We start from the raw sequence: 14,515 nt of genomic DNA, 5'->3' as shown, positions 1-14,515 counted from the left end.
GTTAGTAATCATTACCGTCAAAATCGTCGATTTTATTTTATCAACAAAATGGGTATTGTGGGTATTACAAAGAAGAAGAAAAGCTTTTTCTTTTAAGAAACGTCACATCCAGGATTAAGAAGGCAAGGGCTGCTGAGAGCCTGAAGCAGATCGGGAAGCCTCTGCTGAAGCTTCGTTTTGACCTTCCCGTACCCACCCGACTATCTGAGATAATGAGGGAAAACGATCAGTTCCATGGCTAATCAGTCCTTAATCATTCACAAAGATAAAAATTTATGCTACGGGGTAAAATATGGCATTGGGGATTTGCTCCAATGAGGTTTTGATTTCATCTATAACATTCAGCTTTCGGACTCAAATAGTTCCTATCTGAAGCCGTTTCTGACAGGAAGTAGCCTCCATTGCTTAGAAGAAGTGAAACAATCCTAAGAAGAAGACACTTTTAAAAGCAGCGAGAAAGGGGATCGGGTTACATCAACTTGACAGTCGTGGAAAGCCAATCTCAGCAAGGCAGCAGCAGTTGAACCATCCAACAAAGTCATCGCCTTCACTACTCGTTCTACCAGAGCCTCTGCGCCAGGACACACGTTACTGTAGAAATACAACTCAAGACCATCTGCTCTCGCCACCTCTCCACTCCATCTTCACCAAAAACCCTTCGTCTGTTTTTGCTTGTTTCCTCTTTCCGGTGCTATGCTCTGGTGTGGTTCCTGCCTAAGTAGAAGACGGTTCTGAGCTATAACCGACATACATCCACGAGCAATCTGATACTCTTGCAAGGCTCTGGCATTTGACATCACGACATTACTCAGCTGGGAGTGGTGTCAGTGAGTTAAATGCATCATGACTGGCGACCTGCTATTCTGCTTCCTTATCGCGGGTCCTTTGGCTTTGGAACTCAAGAAACCAATTTCCCATTAAGAGGCAATTAATTACTTCACTGATCGATGATCGAAGAACCTTAGCTTCACAATTGATCATCTCTGCTAGGATATTACAACGTGATCGCAAACAGCTTTCGACTCTACCTGCTATCCCAGCTTGGACTAGCCCGTCGCTGAAACTAAACAATGCCAGTCGTCAGATACCGGCGGATTGGGAGTGGAAGGAAGGAAACAATGGGTTTTCACGGATCTTATCGTCAGTCGTTTTTAGGTGCGGTCTGGCTTTTGAACATGAGTACCAAACTTTAGACCTCCCATCAACACCTGTTTTGATGGTGAAATTTGGCGTCAAGCTCTTAATGAGGGCATTGCCCAGAACTTGACATCGATTATAACCAGTATAAAAACCATAATCTGTTTTCATCGTATGCAACAAGCCAAGATGCACTGTTATGTCACATTTGTACAACATGAAAACGTAAAATGCATCAAAATTCGCCATATTTGAGCATCGGCTGACATCCAAACGGCTCGACTATTCCAGAAGTCAAATTTATTAGACCTCCTACTACATCAAAGGAGGCACAAAATGCAGTAACCTAGCACAAGAAAACCAATCGCTGGTGTCCAAATTAGAATTAGCTTTAGGCCATACGCGTCACAGCTGCGTGTATCGCATCGGCGAGATGAGGTACCGTCCTCGAACTTAGACCGGCCATGCTGATCCTCCTGCACAAGACATGTACGTAATATTAGACAAATAGAAAACACTGACAAAAACACAAGCTGGTCTTTTAAAAACCTAAGATATTTTTTAAAGAAGAAGACTCCATTCACTAAGTTACGGGCACAACAGAGGCAAACAATTACCCGTCCGATGTCAAGTATATGTGGTATTCTCTAGTCATGAAAGCCACCTGCTCCGAGTTCAATCCAGTGAAAGTAAACATTCCTATCTGTTTGATGATATGACTCCAGTCACCAGGTGTACCTGCCAAGTCAGTCATTGAAAGATATGACGTTTCTTATTTCACTGAACTAGCGATTATAGTTTCCGTCTGTTCTTGCTAAAAGACCATTCAAGTTCAGAAAAAAAAAAAATGTATGAGATTTGGACTCCTTATTTCCGTAGCCAACGTGGAGCCCTGAACATTCCTAGAAGAGTGGAAAGAAGAATCCACCTCTAGCTTGTAAGGCATCAAAGAGCTGTTGACGCATGTTGATTATCCGATCAGCCATGGCTTTCAACTCAACCGTCCATTCGGTATACATGTCCCTGTGTACCATTAAACCATCAACAAATCATATTAAGATGTGCATGGAAAGAGATCTAAACAATTATACACGACCTTATTCCTCAGTAATTCTATTATCACTTAACAGTCATAAAAATACGTTGTAGTTCCAAACACAGCTTGGAGAAAATGAGAAATATCATCATTTGACTACTTCAAAGGGACTATTTTAAATCTACCAGACTATCTATAGGAAAAATAAATAAATAAATAAAAGGACCCTCAAATTGTTAATTAGACATGGTCTCATATGATGCATCGTCAGGGAATACCGGTATAGACCATGTGCTGTCTCCAATCAAGTTTTTCATATTGTTAAGACTTACCTGTTACTCAGTATAGTGGCCACAATGGATGCGCCATGAATCGGAGGGTTGGAATACATGGGCCTGATTACGAGTTTCAACTGGCTTTCAACCTTGGTTGCCACATCGGCTGATTTACAGACCTAAAATAACAAACTGTTTGGTGAATTTACAAAAACAGAAAAGTTGAGAGAGAGGCCTTCTAAAACCAAAAGCTTGAAGAAAATGTAACATTTGCCTGGAACAAGTAATTACTAGAAGAAACAACTTCATAGACACCAGATATAACAGCTCGCTCAAACAGTTTCAAATTCTAACCAAGCAAGTTCAGAGCATTTAATTACAGGGGTAGAAATAAAAGTAAAGAAGATTTCGAAAACTACTTCAATTTGTCCAATTATAGAAGAACGATTTCGAAAGCATCAAGCTAAATTTGTAAAATTAGGTCCAAAAATTGGGCAAGCCAACTAGGGTGTCTTTTTTCTTAGGAAATTAAAAACCCACTTCTAGAACACCGGAAATTGATTTTATATAATTGCTAGAATTTTTGGAGTTCACAAGAATAGATGATAAATCTCTCAAGCATATTGCCGGAAAGCATTGATGCTATTAAGATCGTTGTGAACTACTGTCAGAACATCTCAACATAAGATAATCAAGCCAAACTATCTCGTTCAGTTGTCAAACAGGCAGTTGGAAAATAAAAACTGTTCATCAAAAGACAGGGAACTTCTTTTATCAGATTTTGATCAAGATAGTCAAAATTCTTTTTCTCAGTTTTTTCTCAGTTAGGAAACTATAACATATGAATTTCATATAAATTGCAACTGTTGGCAAAGATTATGGTAATGAGATCTTAGTGGCAAAAGAAATCTCATTTACATAAAAAAACTGGCAAGAAAAATGTGCTAAAACCATGAGTTCCATGAGAACCCGAAAGTCCAATCTCATAAAAAAATGGAAAAATCTATGACAAAACAGTTTGGGATAACATCATTAGCCAGTGTAGGATGCTGGCCTGAACTAAACACATACGCTTTCAAAAAGAAATTTAAAATGTTAAAAATTTGATGTGAAACTGCTGAATGTAAATAAACTCCACATTAAATTAGTTCAAAAAATTCACAAAGAATGATCACCAGCACTAGCTACTAGAATGGACCTGGATTCACCATTAACAAGTTGGTGACGTAGCTAGCAAGATGAACTTCATCAAGGTAACTCAGTGAGTTTTCATTTTTGAAAAAAAAAAGTCTTTCTGAATCCAAAAAAGAGGAAAAAAAAAACTTAAATGTAATACAAAAAAGCACTGATAGTTGAGCCATTTCCTCAGAGAATGATTGACTAGCTACAGTTTTCTAAATGATTTTAGTGCCTTACAATGCTGAGAGCACCAACACGTTCCCCATAGAGTCCCATATTCTTTGCATAACTCTGGGCAGCAAGGCATTCACCTCCATCAGCAACAAACATGCGAATACTCTGTGCATCAGCATCCAGGTTTCCACTTGCAAAACCCTACAGAGAGAAACAGACCATTTCTATCAACATATAAAATAGACTAAGTTCCTCGTTCAAGAGAGCCAAAACCAATATATTCCATATTGACATGGTATTTCCTTGTAACCTGGTAAGCACTATCAAAGAAAGGCAGCAACCCCTTAGATCTCATCAACTGCCTGATCTCCTCCCATTGGTCAAGTGTTGGATCAACACCAGTTGGATTGTGTGCACATGCATGTAGAAGGACAATGGCTCCTGATGGAGCGGATCTGAGATCTTCCAGGAGACCTGTAAAAACATAAACACAGCATTGTGTTTTAATACAAAATTTATATGTTTATCTATTTACAATGATGCACAAGAAATGGGGATCAATTCCAGACCGTGGAAGTTCAATCCACGAGTTGCAGGATCATAATAGCGATAACTCTTAACAGTCAACCCAGCTAAAGTGAATACTTTAGGATGATTTCCCCATGTTGGTTGTGGGATGTATATTGTGCGCTGGAGTGAGCAGAAAATTAACCCATAAGCCACTGCCGTCAATAAAATTTTACATAAAATAAACAACAATGAACAAGGCTTTACTTCTTTTTTTCATTTCGTAGAAACTATTTAAAAGTTAAGAATTAAGAAGGCTTTACTTGGTGATAATGTCTTGCAAGAAATTCAGCTCCAACCCTCAGAGATCCAGTGCCTGACAAGCACTGTACAGTAGCAACCCTCTTCTCTTGAATGGCAGGACTGTGCCAAAGTATGCAACATTCATAGTCAATTAATGACATAGAACCAAAACTACATAACAATCAAGTAGAACAATAAAGAGTTACATGGACCTACTTTTCATATTATAAATGAAAGCCTAACATTTCCTGATTGAAAATTTCAAACTATACTAGAAGATCAGCTAGATGATTTGAAAGTTCAAGATGTGTGCATCATTAGAGGATGGTATTATGAATGCTACCAATATCTGTTCTTCAAAGATAAGTACATATCAGTTCCACAAGCTAAGTTGATTTCAAGAAGCCACCCGTATCCTGCATCTCAAAGATTTGCAATGAAAAACATATCCACTTTTACTAGGTGATAACTCCAACCACAACAAAATCCACAACTAACTTTGTCATCGCAGGAACTGATTGTCATTGAAATTAGGAAGATGTCATTTGGATGCCCAGACAATTTTCATCCTTAAGACACAACCTAGTGTATGCTTGAGCTAGGTGAGCAAATATACAAGGAAACAGTGAATTTGGAAACCTTCAGTCCACTCAGAGAGAACTTTGAATGTGGATGAGAAGCTAGTTTAGTCATTGTGACAGCACTATAAATGATGATAACCACTGACCAATAATTGATCCATGGAAGCTATGTAATTAAATTCATAGTCAGGCAGTATCCAAATATCACATTTACAGGATATACCCACCCTCATATTGCTATATGCTTAACTACTGAATGTGAAGAAATACCATATTTTAATATGGAATTTCTTGCAGGCTCAATGAATAACATTTCTGCAACATTACACCACCAGGAACCAAATAATTCGAGTAGTAGCTCAGAAGAATATATTTTACAACTTGTGTAAGAGGAGATCAGAGTGTGTTGCCTATGCACGTTTCTAAAGTAAAACCCTTAGGCTGCGAAAATAATTTGACAGAGTAGAACAAGCTCCTGTACAATTTTCAAAAAGCATTTGTGCGTAAACAACATTTACTATCAGAAGCAATGTTTCAGGGGTATGCAAGCTGATATTAACCTGTCAGATCCGAGAATGAGCTTAGCACTCAATTTATTGAAGTCAGCCAATCCAGTAATTGGGAGATACTCTTTTACACGTGATCTGTAGGTCATAAAAACATAAGATTTGGATCTTGCGGCATCATAAATAAAATATCCTTCAAATATGATAAACAAAACAACAATTTTGCTTACCGATCGTTAACTATCTGCTGCTCTGCTCGTCTCACCACATCAAGAACAAGTGGTTTTCCTTCCTGTTGCACCCATAGAAGATCATGTAAGTCAAATTTCATATCAGAGGCCATGTACAAATTGCAATAAGTCAAATAGACTAAAATGAAAATAAAAATAAAAAATTGCACGTGAAGCATGTGCGGAAGTGTTAGTAATAAAGCAAGCTGTTGCAGATACTGCACCTCTGTTCGATAAGCACCTACGCCCAAATTCAGTTTTATTGGACTTGGATCCTTGTTGTATGCTACGGTAACCTGTTTGTGGATGGATTTAAACAAAATTAGAAAGGTGAAATTAAATATACAGCAAGAACGGTGAAAATACCGACAGGGGAAAGAGCTGCAATATAAAAGCGAAATATCGGAAACACGAAGAGATGGCTCGCTCAACAAAGGAAGCATGCATTGAACTAGGAAGTTTCACCAAGTATTAAGAAAGGGGAAAAGACATTAAGGGCATTGCTAACTATTTTGGAACCCAAGACCTGAATTACGAGTAAACACAAATTAAAGATAACTGGTGCCAAAAATATAAGAGAAGTCATCACATTTAAAAGAGATCAAACTTGGAAAATGAGACAGAATCCCAATGGAAAACTGACAAAGGTTACCCAAAATGGAAGTCGAATGAGAGTTCCACTAAAGCACGCTAAGTAGAGAGATGCGAGACGCCAAGTAACAACGTCACTAAAACCAAAAACACAAGAAAGATGGACACAGAGAGAAACCACCGCTAAAAAGCGACAGAAACAAGCAAAAAGTCCTCAAAAGAAAAACTTAAAACCGAAGAATTTGTGCCCGAAGAGAAACAAGCTACCGAGGAACGGTGGAAGCAGACTCAAAATATTTTCAAAAGCCGGTCCAAAACATAGATCACGATGAACGAAAGAAAAGAGCTAAAAGAAGAGAAAAATCGGTTAAAACAGATTCCAATCCATCGCATGAGGCAAATTCAACAGAAACAAGCGATTATCATATCAAAGAAAAGTCAAATTCATCACAAAAAAGGATGATCAAATTCAAACATGCACAAAAATCAATAAGGAGTGAGAGAGATCACCCCAAGGATCGGATCTTCAGGCGCTTGAGCAACATTAGCAAAGACGGAAGAGCCAAAATCGGCGGCGGTCGAAGAAGGAGCGATCTGTGACGACGCCATGGAGGAGAGTAGGGAAGGGTCTCCAACCAAATGCCGCGCTAAAGCACTTAACCTCCGATCGGTCGAGGAACCGTGGGCGCCCGATTGTGGAAACTGCGTGCCGCGCATGTTAGCTTCTTTTTTACTCTCTTTTCGCGGTTCCAATGCGTCGATTCTTTGCCCTTTTTGTAGCGGTGTTGGACGTTTACGTGCCGCGGCAGGAGGCGTTTAGTTTTCGACGTGGCATCTGACGTCGACATGAAGGTAGCGCGGGACCCAGTTGATAACTATCTATTTTGGCACAGTATTCAAGATGGATTCATACTTGAATGGCGTAGGTTAGTGTTTGTTGGGCGGTTTTGGATAGGATGCACCTTGGGATGAGGTAGACGACTATCAGGGACGGCGCGCAAGTCGACGTAATGTATTTTACTACGACTCGGACACGAATCGGAGGTCAAGCAGGGGTTAGCATCGAACTAACCAAACTCAAACCTGTGGCTTTTTAAATATTTCAAACTCAAGTTAAAAACTCGAACTTAGCCTCAAACATAATATTATAATCAAATTCAAACTCAAAAATTTTAACGGAGTTTGAACACGAGAGTTTTTCGAACCAATTCGAACGATTCATGAGCCGGTTTGGCTTAGTATCATCCCTAATTGCATGCAGACAGACCATTGATTTGATTCATTTATATCATTACCCAAACGATCGCCCTAGTCTCATTGGACATCTAAATTAATAAAGGGGTCCACCATCCTCCCCCTTCATCTACTCCCTCTGCTCCAGGATCCAGTTACTTGAGAAATTGGGTGAAATGGTAGAACGAATCATTGGATAAATTTGCCAGAATCATCTATCTTTGAGCCGCATATAGTCACCAATAGCTACAACAAACTAGTGAAGAAAAAATTTGGCAGTTCCTGCACTTACAGACTGCCATATTACAAATGAAGGGAAATAAAACCAGTTTGACAAACAGTCAGAACTTTCTGCTTGCTTTCCTTAACTCGAAAGCTTCACAAGTTCTTCAAATCTCACCTCCCAACGGAGCATGCACAGATTGAAAGTCAGTACGTGTGTTGAAATTCAAGCAAGAATGCTATAATCATTTGTTTACCGTGAAGATGGAAGATGATCTCTAGTTCACCTCATTAGCAAAACTGTTCTGGGGAGTTTCCCTCCATCTGGAAGTTACAAAATTTTCCTCTACTGGCACTGATGGTAAGAGTTTGATTCTGACGAATCCAACCCCACCAGAAAGGAATGCCCCAGGTCAGACAAGTTCGGATTGGAACTGTACTTCTCAGGCACTGGGCCAACGACCCAAACAACAATTGTGAGCACAACAACATTGACCTGACAAGTTATCAATATGGATGTCGTAGTTAACCGACCAATTCACAACCAGAAGGATTCAGAAGTAGTTTGTGTTTCTAAAATATTGTTTAACTGTCATTGTGATGGCCCAGTTGATGACCATGTGGACCATGTGGATGCTAATTGTTAAGTTCATGTTTCCAAAACAGAGTTAGCAGCATAAAAAAAAAAAACTTTAATTTCACTGGTGGGTGCAATTATATTCAGAGCCCTTGAAGATTCAGTGCTACAGATGAATCCAGGAAAGTGAATTGGAGCTCTCAATTCTTCTAGGGCAAGGTTTAGTTCCATTGTAGCACAAACAGACACTGCTGGAGGAAAAAGTAAAGAATCCTTTGGGAGGAAATATATCTATCTCCAGATAGTACAGAACAATGTTATGAATGTAAACATGTCTATATAACACTTGAAGAAATACCTGAGCCAGTAACATTGTAACTCCAATCAAGCGACATATCTTCACATGGAAGCTCAAGAAGTTCTTGAAGTTGGTATCTCCCGCAAAAATATAGTCTGGAAGCATCTGCATAAATGGATCAACAATAAGAAGAAAAACTGGAAAGACTTGTTGATAATCATTGGCAAGAATACTGTTAAATTGGGTCCAAGGCCTATCCCAAAATGACTAGCCACATAGGAAACCTCTTTTGCTAACTAATAAACTCAAGATTTTTTATCTCACTAATCCAGGTGAAACTATTCCTTAACACTCATCCTCACATGTAGACATGTGGATAATTTGAGTGGAGGCCCTCACGTGTAGTACATGGATAATTTTTTAGTGCAATGCCCACATACTGAGTGGTTACTTTGATACCATGTTAAATTGGCTCAAAGGCCTTATCCCAACCACTAAGGAAACCTCTTCTGCCAACTAATAAACTCAAGATTTTTTATCTCACTAATCCATGTGGGACTATTCCTTAACAAATACCTTGAAGGCAAAAGTTTTTCTGACTATCAAATAAAATGTGGTAAGAACAGAAACGAAGTTGAATAAGAAAGAATATACATACTGCTTTCCAATTTGTCTTGAAGAAAATGACCACAATCAGTACTCCTTGCAGAATAACAGTAGAACATATAGCTACAATATACTGGAAGCTGTCAAGGCAACCTTAGAAAATTTTCCTAGGAAAAATTGTTTTTACTACAGATCAGATGTTTATGATATTTATGCCCACAAGGAGCAGCTACTGAAGCTAATTTTGAGGAAAAGGATACAATAGAAAGGGCAGTATGACTGTTATGCTTGGAAACCATCTGGCCAAACAGCGAGCTCAGGCATAGGATGATGCCAACGCCAAGAAATGTGTAGATGAACCTGGAAACAAGGACACATAAAGTTAACAACTTGGAAGTTATACAATCAATGTGGGCAACAGGCAACTGTTGATGTACAAATCAAATGGCAATGGTTTTGAAGTAAGAGACTTGGAAGTAAGCTAACAACAAAGCTGCTCAAGCTTCTGGTTGCCTGTTTGTGCCATCAATCTGAGGCCTAAGAGACATTGCTGCTTGTCTGAACTTTGTGCGTGTGTGATGGTGATGGTGGGGAAGGGACGGAGTTCATGCTGTCTTCTTTCTCCAATCTAGTACTCTCATGATTTGCTTTATTATAACTTCAATAAAATGTTTTTGACATTGGGTCATTTTTTTGCTAAAACAAGAAGGGTGTGAAGTTCTGGCAGGATTCCACCAGCAGAAACTCCTACTGAACCCGAAAATAGATGCAGATTCAGTTGAGTTGGTTACTTGTACAGAATCTATTGCAAGCTATTGAAGCAGAGAGAAACCAAGCAAATTTTATCTGGCGATGCTAAGTCCTCTCACGATAGCAGTAATGAATCCGCTAAAACTAAAATGCGAACAAAATGAAAATGCCCAATTGTGATCCTCAAACGAAGTCTCTTCTCTCCACCATTGCCAATAACATCATTAAAATAAAATAAAATGCAATAACAGGAGATCCCCAAAACTCATAAAGCTGAATGATTTTACCAGAAAATAAAATAGAAACATGAACCAAAATCAAGAAACGATGAAAATACCAGGGTTTAGAAAGCATCGCAATAGCTTCAAGATCTGCCACTCCAGCTTTCCATCTTTTTAACAACCACAGAGAGTATAGAATCATCACAATCCCACAGCAAGTTAAGACGACGTTCACGGACTTCGTTAAGATGCTCAAACAACACCTGGTGCAAGTCACCATATTCAAATTCAATCTGGACCGAAGATGAAATCCCATGACAAGCTTCTGAAGGGTCTCTTGGATGTCGTCCTGTATTTTTATTTTTTCCCTCCGACCAGAGGAGACTCTGCTACAACCTGCATGCATTACATGCTCGAGTCCGGGCCAGAGGAAGTAGAAAAGGATGGCTTTTTGGTGCTAGTGGGGTTGACGTTTGAATGGTAGCTTGAACTGAGGCACCTAACAGCTCGGAGGCGCCCTTATGGTGGTTGCAGCATTTTGCATCTGGGTTTTCAGACCCAGCGCAGAAAATTACACTATGCTTACACGTAAAACGATAGAAAGTAGCTTATGGGGAAAAAAGAAAATGCGCGTTTTCGTTCTTCGCATGTTTACAAATGCCTTTTCTCCATGGAACTTGCTTCCGTTCATTTTACAGAGATGGGTGTTTCATTACATCTCGTCCAAAAGTTTCAGTTCTCTGAAAACATTTAAAGCAGCCAAAAACGGAAACTTTTTCTCAGTACAAGAAGGTGAGGAATGTGTTTCTCTTTTTCTCAGCCAATGAGTGAAGCAAAAATGCCGTCGCAGATACAAAACTCACTCCAGTTTTACTCTGTCCATCCTGTTGATCATCTCTTCAAACTGCAAAGATACAGGAAGAACGGAACCATGAATAGGTTAACATAAGAACGTCCAAGGTCGAAACAAAATGCATCAATCAGCCCCATCAAAAGAAGGCTGCAAAGATGTTGCATTAGCTGCAAGTTTCCTCGCATGTGGAAATCAGCAGCAGAGGCCAACAATTTCTTAGCAAATTTTCGTTATGTACAAATCAATCCCACTAAAGAATCCGACTGATCTAAATGCCTAATCAAAGTGTACCGGAACTGGGTCTCTAAGACTCTCCCGAGTGTTAGAGCAGAGGACAGGGGCAATCCCATTGAATCTACACAAACAACTATGTCAACAAATAGATGCAAAGTCAGCTGTTTAACATACCTTTAGAATCTGCCTCAAGAAATAATCACCATAGCGTTTTGTTGCTTTCGATTCAACAACATGAACAGTGTCCTGTACAGAATGGGGAAAAAATGACAAAAGCCATTAAAAGATTATTTTCTTTTTGGTCCATAAAAAATCCATCCAAAATTTAAAGAGATTTTTTTAAATGGTATGAAATTGTAGAAATAGTATGTAATCATATAAAGAGGTCCACCTTTGATTCATCACAAAAGGAAAGGTCAATTAACAAGTAAGTTTTATATCTGACATGTCTGAAATATATCCATTTTAAAGATAACATCCCCCTAGCATACGTCACAATTGAATTTCCAAGTATACATAGCCAATTAGGAAGTCCTAGATCAAGAGAAAACCTAAATTTGTTTGATTAGAGAAATACCTCAATTATATAGAAATCAACATCTGCATTTGAGACAATCTTTCTATCAGTTTCAACTGCATGTGTTTTATGCTTGTAAGTCATCAGAATTGTCCTGCAAGCTCAGGAAGACAGCATAAAAAACATACAGATGAAAATATGCTCATCCAGATACCTAATAATTACACAGAACTCTAATTGAAAGCGCAAGAAGGTTACCTCAATGTGGGTTCATCAACTTCCATGTAAGCTGCAAGCTTCTCGATTGAAATTGTCGAGTATAACTTCAAGAAGCTTCGAACACTTGACAACAGTTGTTGTTGTTTTACTTCATAAAGGAACATTTTTAGCTGAAGTCGATAAGCGTCCTGTAACATAGTTAAATAAGACAAGGTAGGTCAAATGCCTTTGCAAATCGCTAGAAATTATTCAATAAAAACCTCAAGAGTCAAAGACCACTAAGAATTGCTTTACACAAATCTCACTTTTCCAACAAATTCCTTATGCAGTGTCACACACCAAGTACATTTCTCGCTGCTTTAAGGAATTCAAGAATTTTATTCCCAGACAGACCTAACAACTTCATCACAATACATCAGTATGTAGGCGCATAATATATTTCTCTTCATTATCAATACAAATGTTTTATGTTCTTTTATGTAATCAATAAAACAGCTACATGACATGCTTCTGTGAAGCTGCTAAATCTCACACGGATAGTAATGATAAGTTCTCCCAATACTGGAAAAAACATTTTAAACTCCGATTTAAAAGTGCTCAGGTCCATCTTTTAGTACTCAACAAAAGACAACAGGTAACTGGTTAAGCAAGTATTTACCATAAGATCATTAAAACATAATATAGAGAGAGTAAGTACCTGGTTATAATTTACAAGAGGTTCATCATAATTAGGGGCTGATGGAGTAATAAATTTAGGACACGCATATGAAAAAAGCTCATCATAAAGAGCAAACGCTTCATCATCATATCTCTGCATCCTCACCATCTTTTCACCATATTTCTCTCTCAACTGATTGTTCACATTTTCCTCAATGAGTTTCACTTGGGGGCATAAACAAAGACAAATCGCCAGCAGAGCATACATCTGCTCGTTTTTCTTTAAGATCTGATCAAATTGAGGAGATTTCTGATGATACTGCTTGAATTTCCATATATAAAGGAGAATCCTATTGAATTCACGAATTGCCTCCACATACCTACAAAAGAGTCTATCAGCATATGCTATTTTTCATACAGCACTCCTCAAAAGGAACAACAATCGGAAGAGAAGAAATTAAATCTACAACTGTTTAAGAAAGCAAAAGATTAACAGAGCATGTACCTCCGTAACATGAGGTTTGCAAATCCATAGTGATATATGGTGGTAATGTAGGAGCCTGTTACATTTGCATATACACCTAGTTGGCTAATGTCAATGGGAGCCAAACACTTGAGACCAGTATGATAATCCCCCAGTAGGCAATGAACTCTCAGCAACCCCACCATGCTGAAATAGCCCAGAACTTTCAAAACATTGCTACCACCGTTATAGTCATAACCTTCATTAACCGTGAACTGTTCAAGGCCTTCTTTCTCTTGCTCCAAAAGTTGGACAATCGTAGATTTCTCCACTAGAGCTTGCAGATAGTTGAGAACTCCATACACATTCCAAGCCTATGAGAAACCACAATTCCCATGAGTGATGCAAAGCCAAGAGAAAAAAGTGAATTTTCTGGTAAATCTACGATTGCCACTCTCTGAAGAATCCAACAAAGACAGTAAAATCAATCCCAAAATCATTACAAGTGATCCAAAAGGGGCGTAACTCACCTGATCATACTGCCTCAACAAAGCAATCTCCTGCTCTGTCTTGTTCTTCATCTTCGCCCTGTACTGACAAAACGACTGAAACTGATACACAAACTCGTCCACCATATCCCACAACCACTGATTGGGCAACTGCATATTTACCACCCCGTGCAACACCACTTGAAACAAACTGCAGTAATTATCATAAGAGTCAAGCCTCTGCTTCAACGTCGGCGTCAAGCGCGCATAGAGATGCCTAAACCACATCTCCCGATAGAGAAGGCAGAAAACATGATCATTATCGACGTAAGGCGCCACAGCATCGACGGACGGCCAAGGGCTCTCCTTGAACATCCGGTCGCTCAGCTTCTGAAAGCTTCCTTCGTACATTTGGTGGATCTCGTACACGTTCTTCTCACGTATGTAGCGGTAGAGGTGGACGACGAATGTCTTGACGGAGTCCGGGACGAAGTTGGGATCGTAATCAAGGTCCTGCGGACGATCTTCGTATGGAACATCGTCGTAGTCGTAGGACGCCATTGTTGAAAAATAGAGTTTGCCGTGTGTGGAGCGAGAATTGGAGACTATCAAATGCTTCTCTCTGCTAATTCTAGAGTGAAGGAAGAGATGAGGCAGA

At 39.1% G+C, this 14,515-nt stretch overlaps 3 protein-coding genes across 3 annotated transcripts; all 3 read right to left on the bottom strand.

Moving 5' to 3' along the window:
- Positions 1–1,211: 1,211 nt before the first annotated feature.
- On the bottom strand, positions 1,212–7,254 carry LOC137950096 (aspartate aminotransferase, cytoplasmic). Its single transcript, XM_068796472.1, has 12 exons — positions 7,030–7,254; positions 6,153–6,224; positions 5,929–5,990; positions 5,753–5,836; positions 4,632–4,731; positions 4,371–4,491; positions 4,112–4,275; positions 3,865–4,002; positions 2,506–2,627; positions 2,066–2,160; positions 1,755–1,875; positions 1,212–1,613 (listed from the first exon to the last, which is right to left on the bottom strand). The coding sequence occupies exons 1-12, from the start codon at positions 7,234–7,236 to the stop codon at positions 1,529–1,531; spliced, it is 1,371 nt and encodes a 456-aa protein (XP_068652573.1). The 5' UTR covers positions 7,237–7,254; the 3' UTR covers positions 1,212–1,528.
- A 708-nt stretch (positions 7,255–7,962) lies between these two features.
- Positions 7,963–10,973, bottom strand: LOC137950401 (tetraspanin-19-like). Its single transcript, XM_068796847.1, has 5 exons — positions 10,543–10,973; positions 9,716–9,815; positions 9,508–9,588; positions 8,910–9,014; positions 7,963–8,470 (listed from the first exon to the last, which is right to left on the bottom strand). The coding sequence occupies exons 1-5, from the start codon at positions 10,830–10,832 to the stop codon at positions 8,321–8,323; spliced, it is 726 nt and encodes a 241-aa protein (XP_068652948.1). The 5' UTR covers positions 10,833–10,973; the 3' UTR covers positions 7,963–8,320.
- A 69-nt stretch (positions 10,974–11,042) lies between these two features.
- On the bottom strand, positions 11,043–14,515 carry LOC137950400 (uncharacterized). The gene is made up of 7 exons (XM_068796846.1): positions 13,900–14,515; positions 13,412–13,743; positions 12,947–13,286; positions 12,289–12,437; positions 12,091–12,184; positions 11,688–11,759; positions 11,043–11,330 (listed from the first exon to the last, which is right to left on the bottom strand). The coding sequence occupies exons 1-7, from the start codon at positions 14,416–14,418 to the stop codon at positions 11,286–11,288; spliced, it is 1,551 nt and encodes a 516-aa protein (XP_068652947.1). The 5' UTR covers positions 14,419–14,515; the 3' UTR covers positions 11,043–11,285.

The sequence above is a fragment of the Aristolochia californica genome, unplaced genomic scaffold, assembly GCF_029961685.1.
Source record: "Aristolochia californica isolate CCGP_79_NKW_82.1479 unplaced genomic scaffold, dmAriCali1.0.hap1 SCAF_14, whole genome shotgun sequence".
Lineage (NCBI taxonomy): Eukaryota > Viridiplantae > Streptophyta > Magnoliopsida > Piperales > Aristolochiaceae > Aristolochia > Aristolochia californica.
Note: the sequence above shows the minus strand (reverse complement) of the source record. Positions and strands in the feature narration are given on the sequence as shown.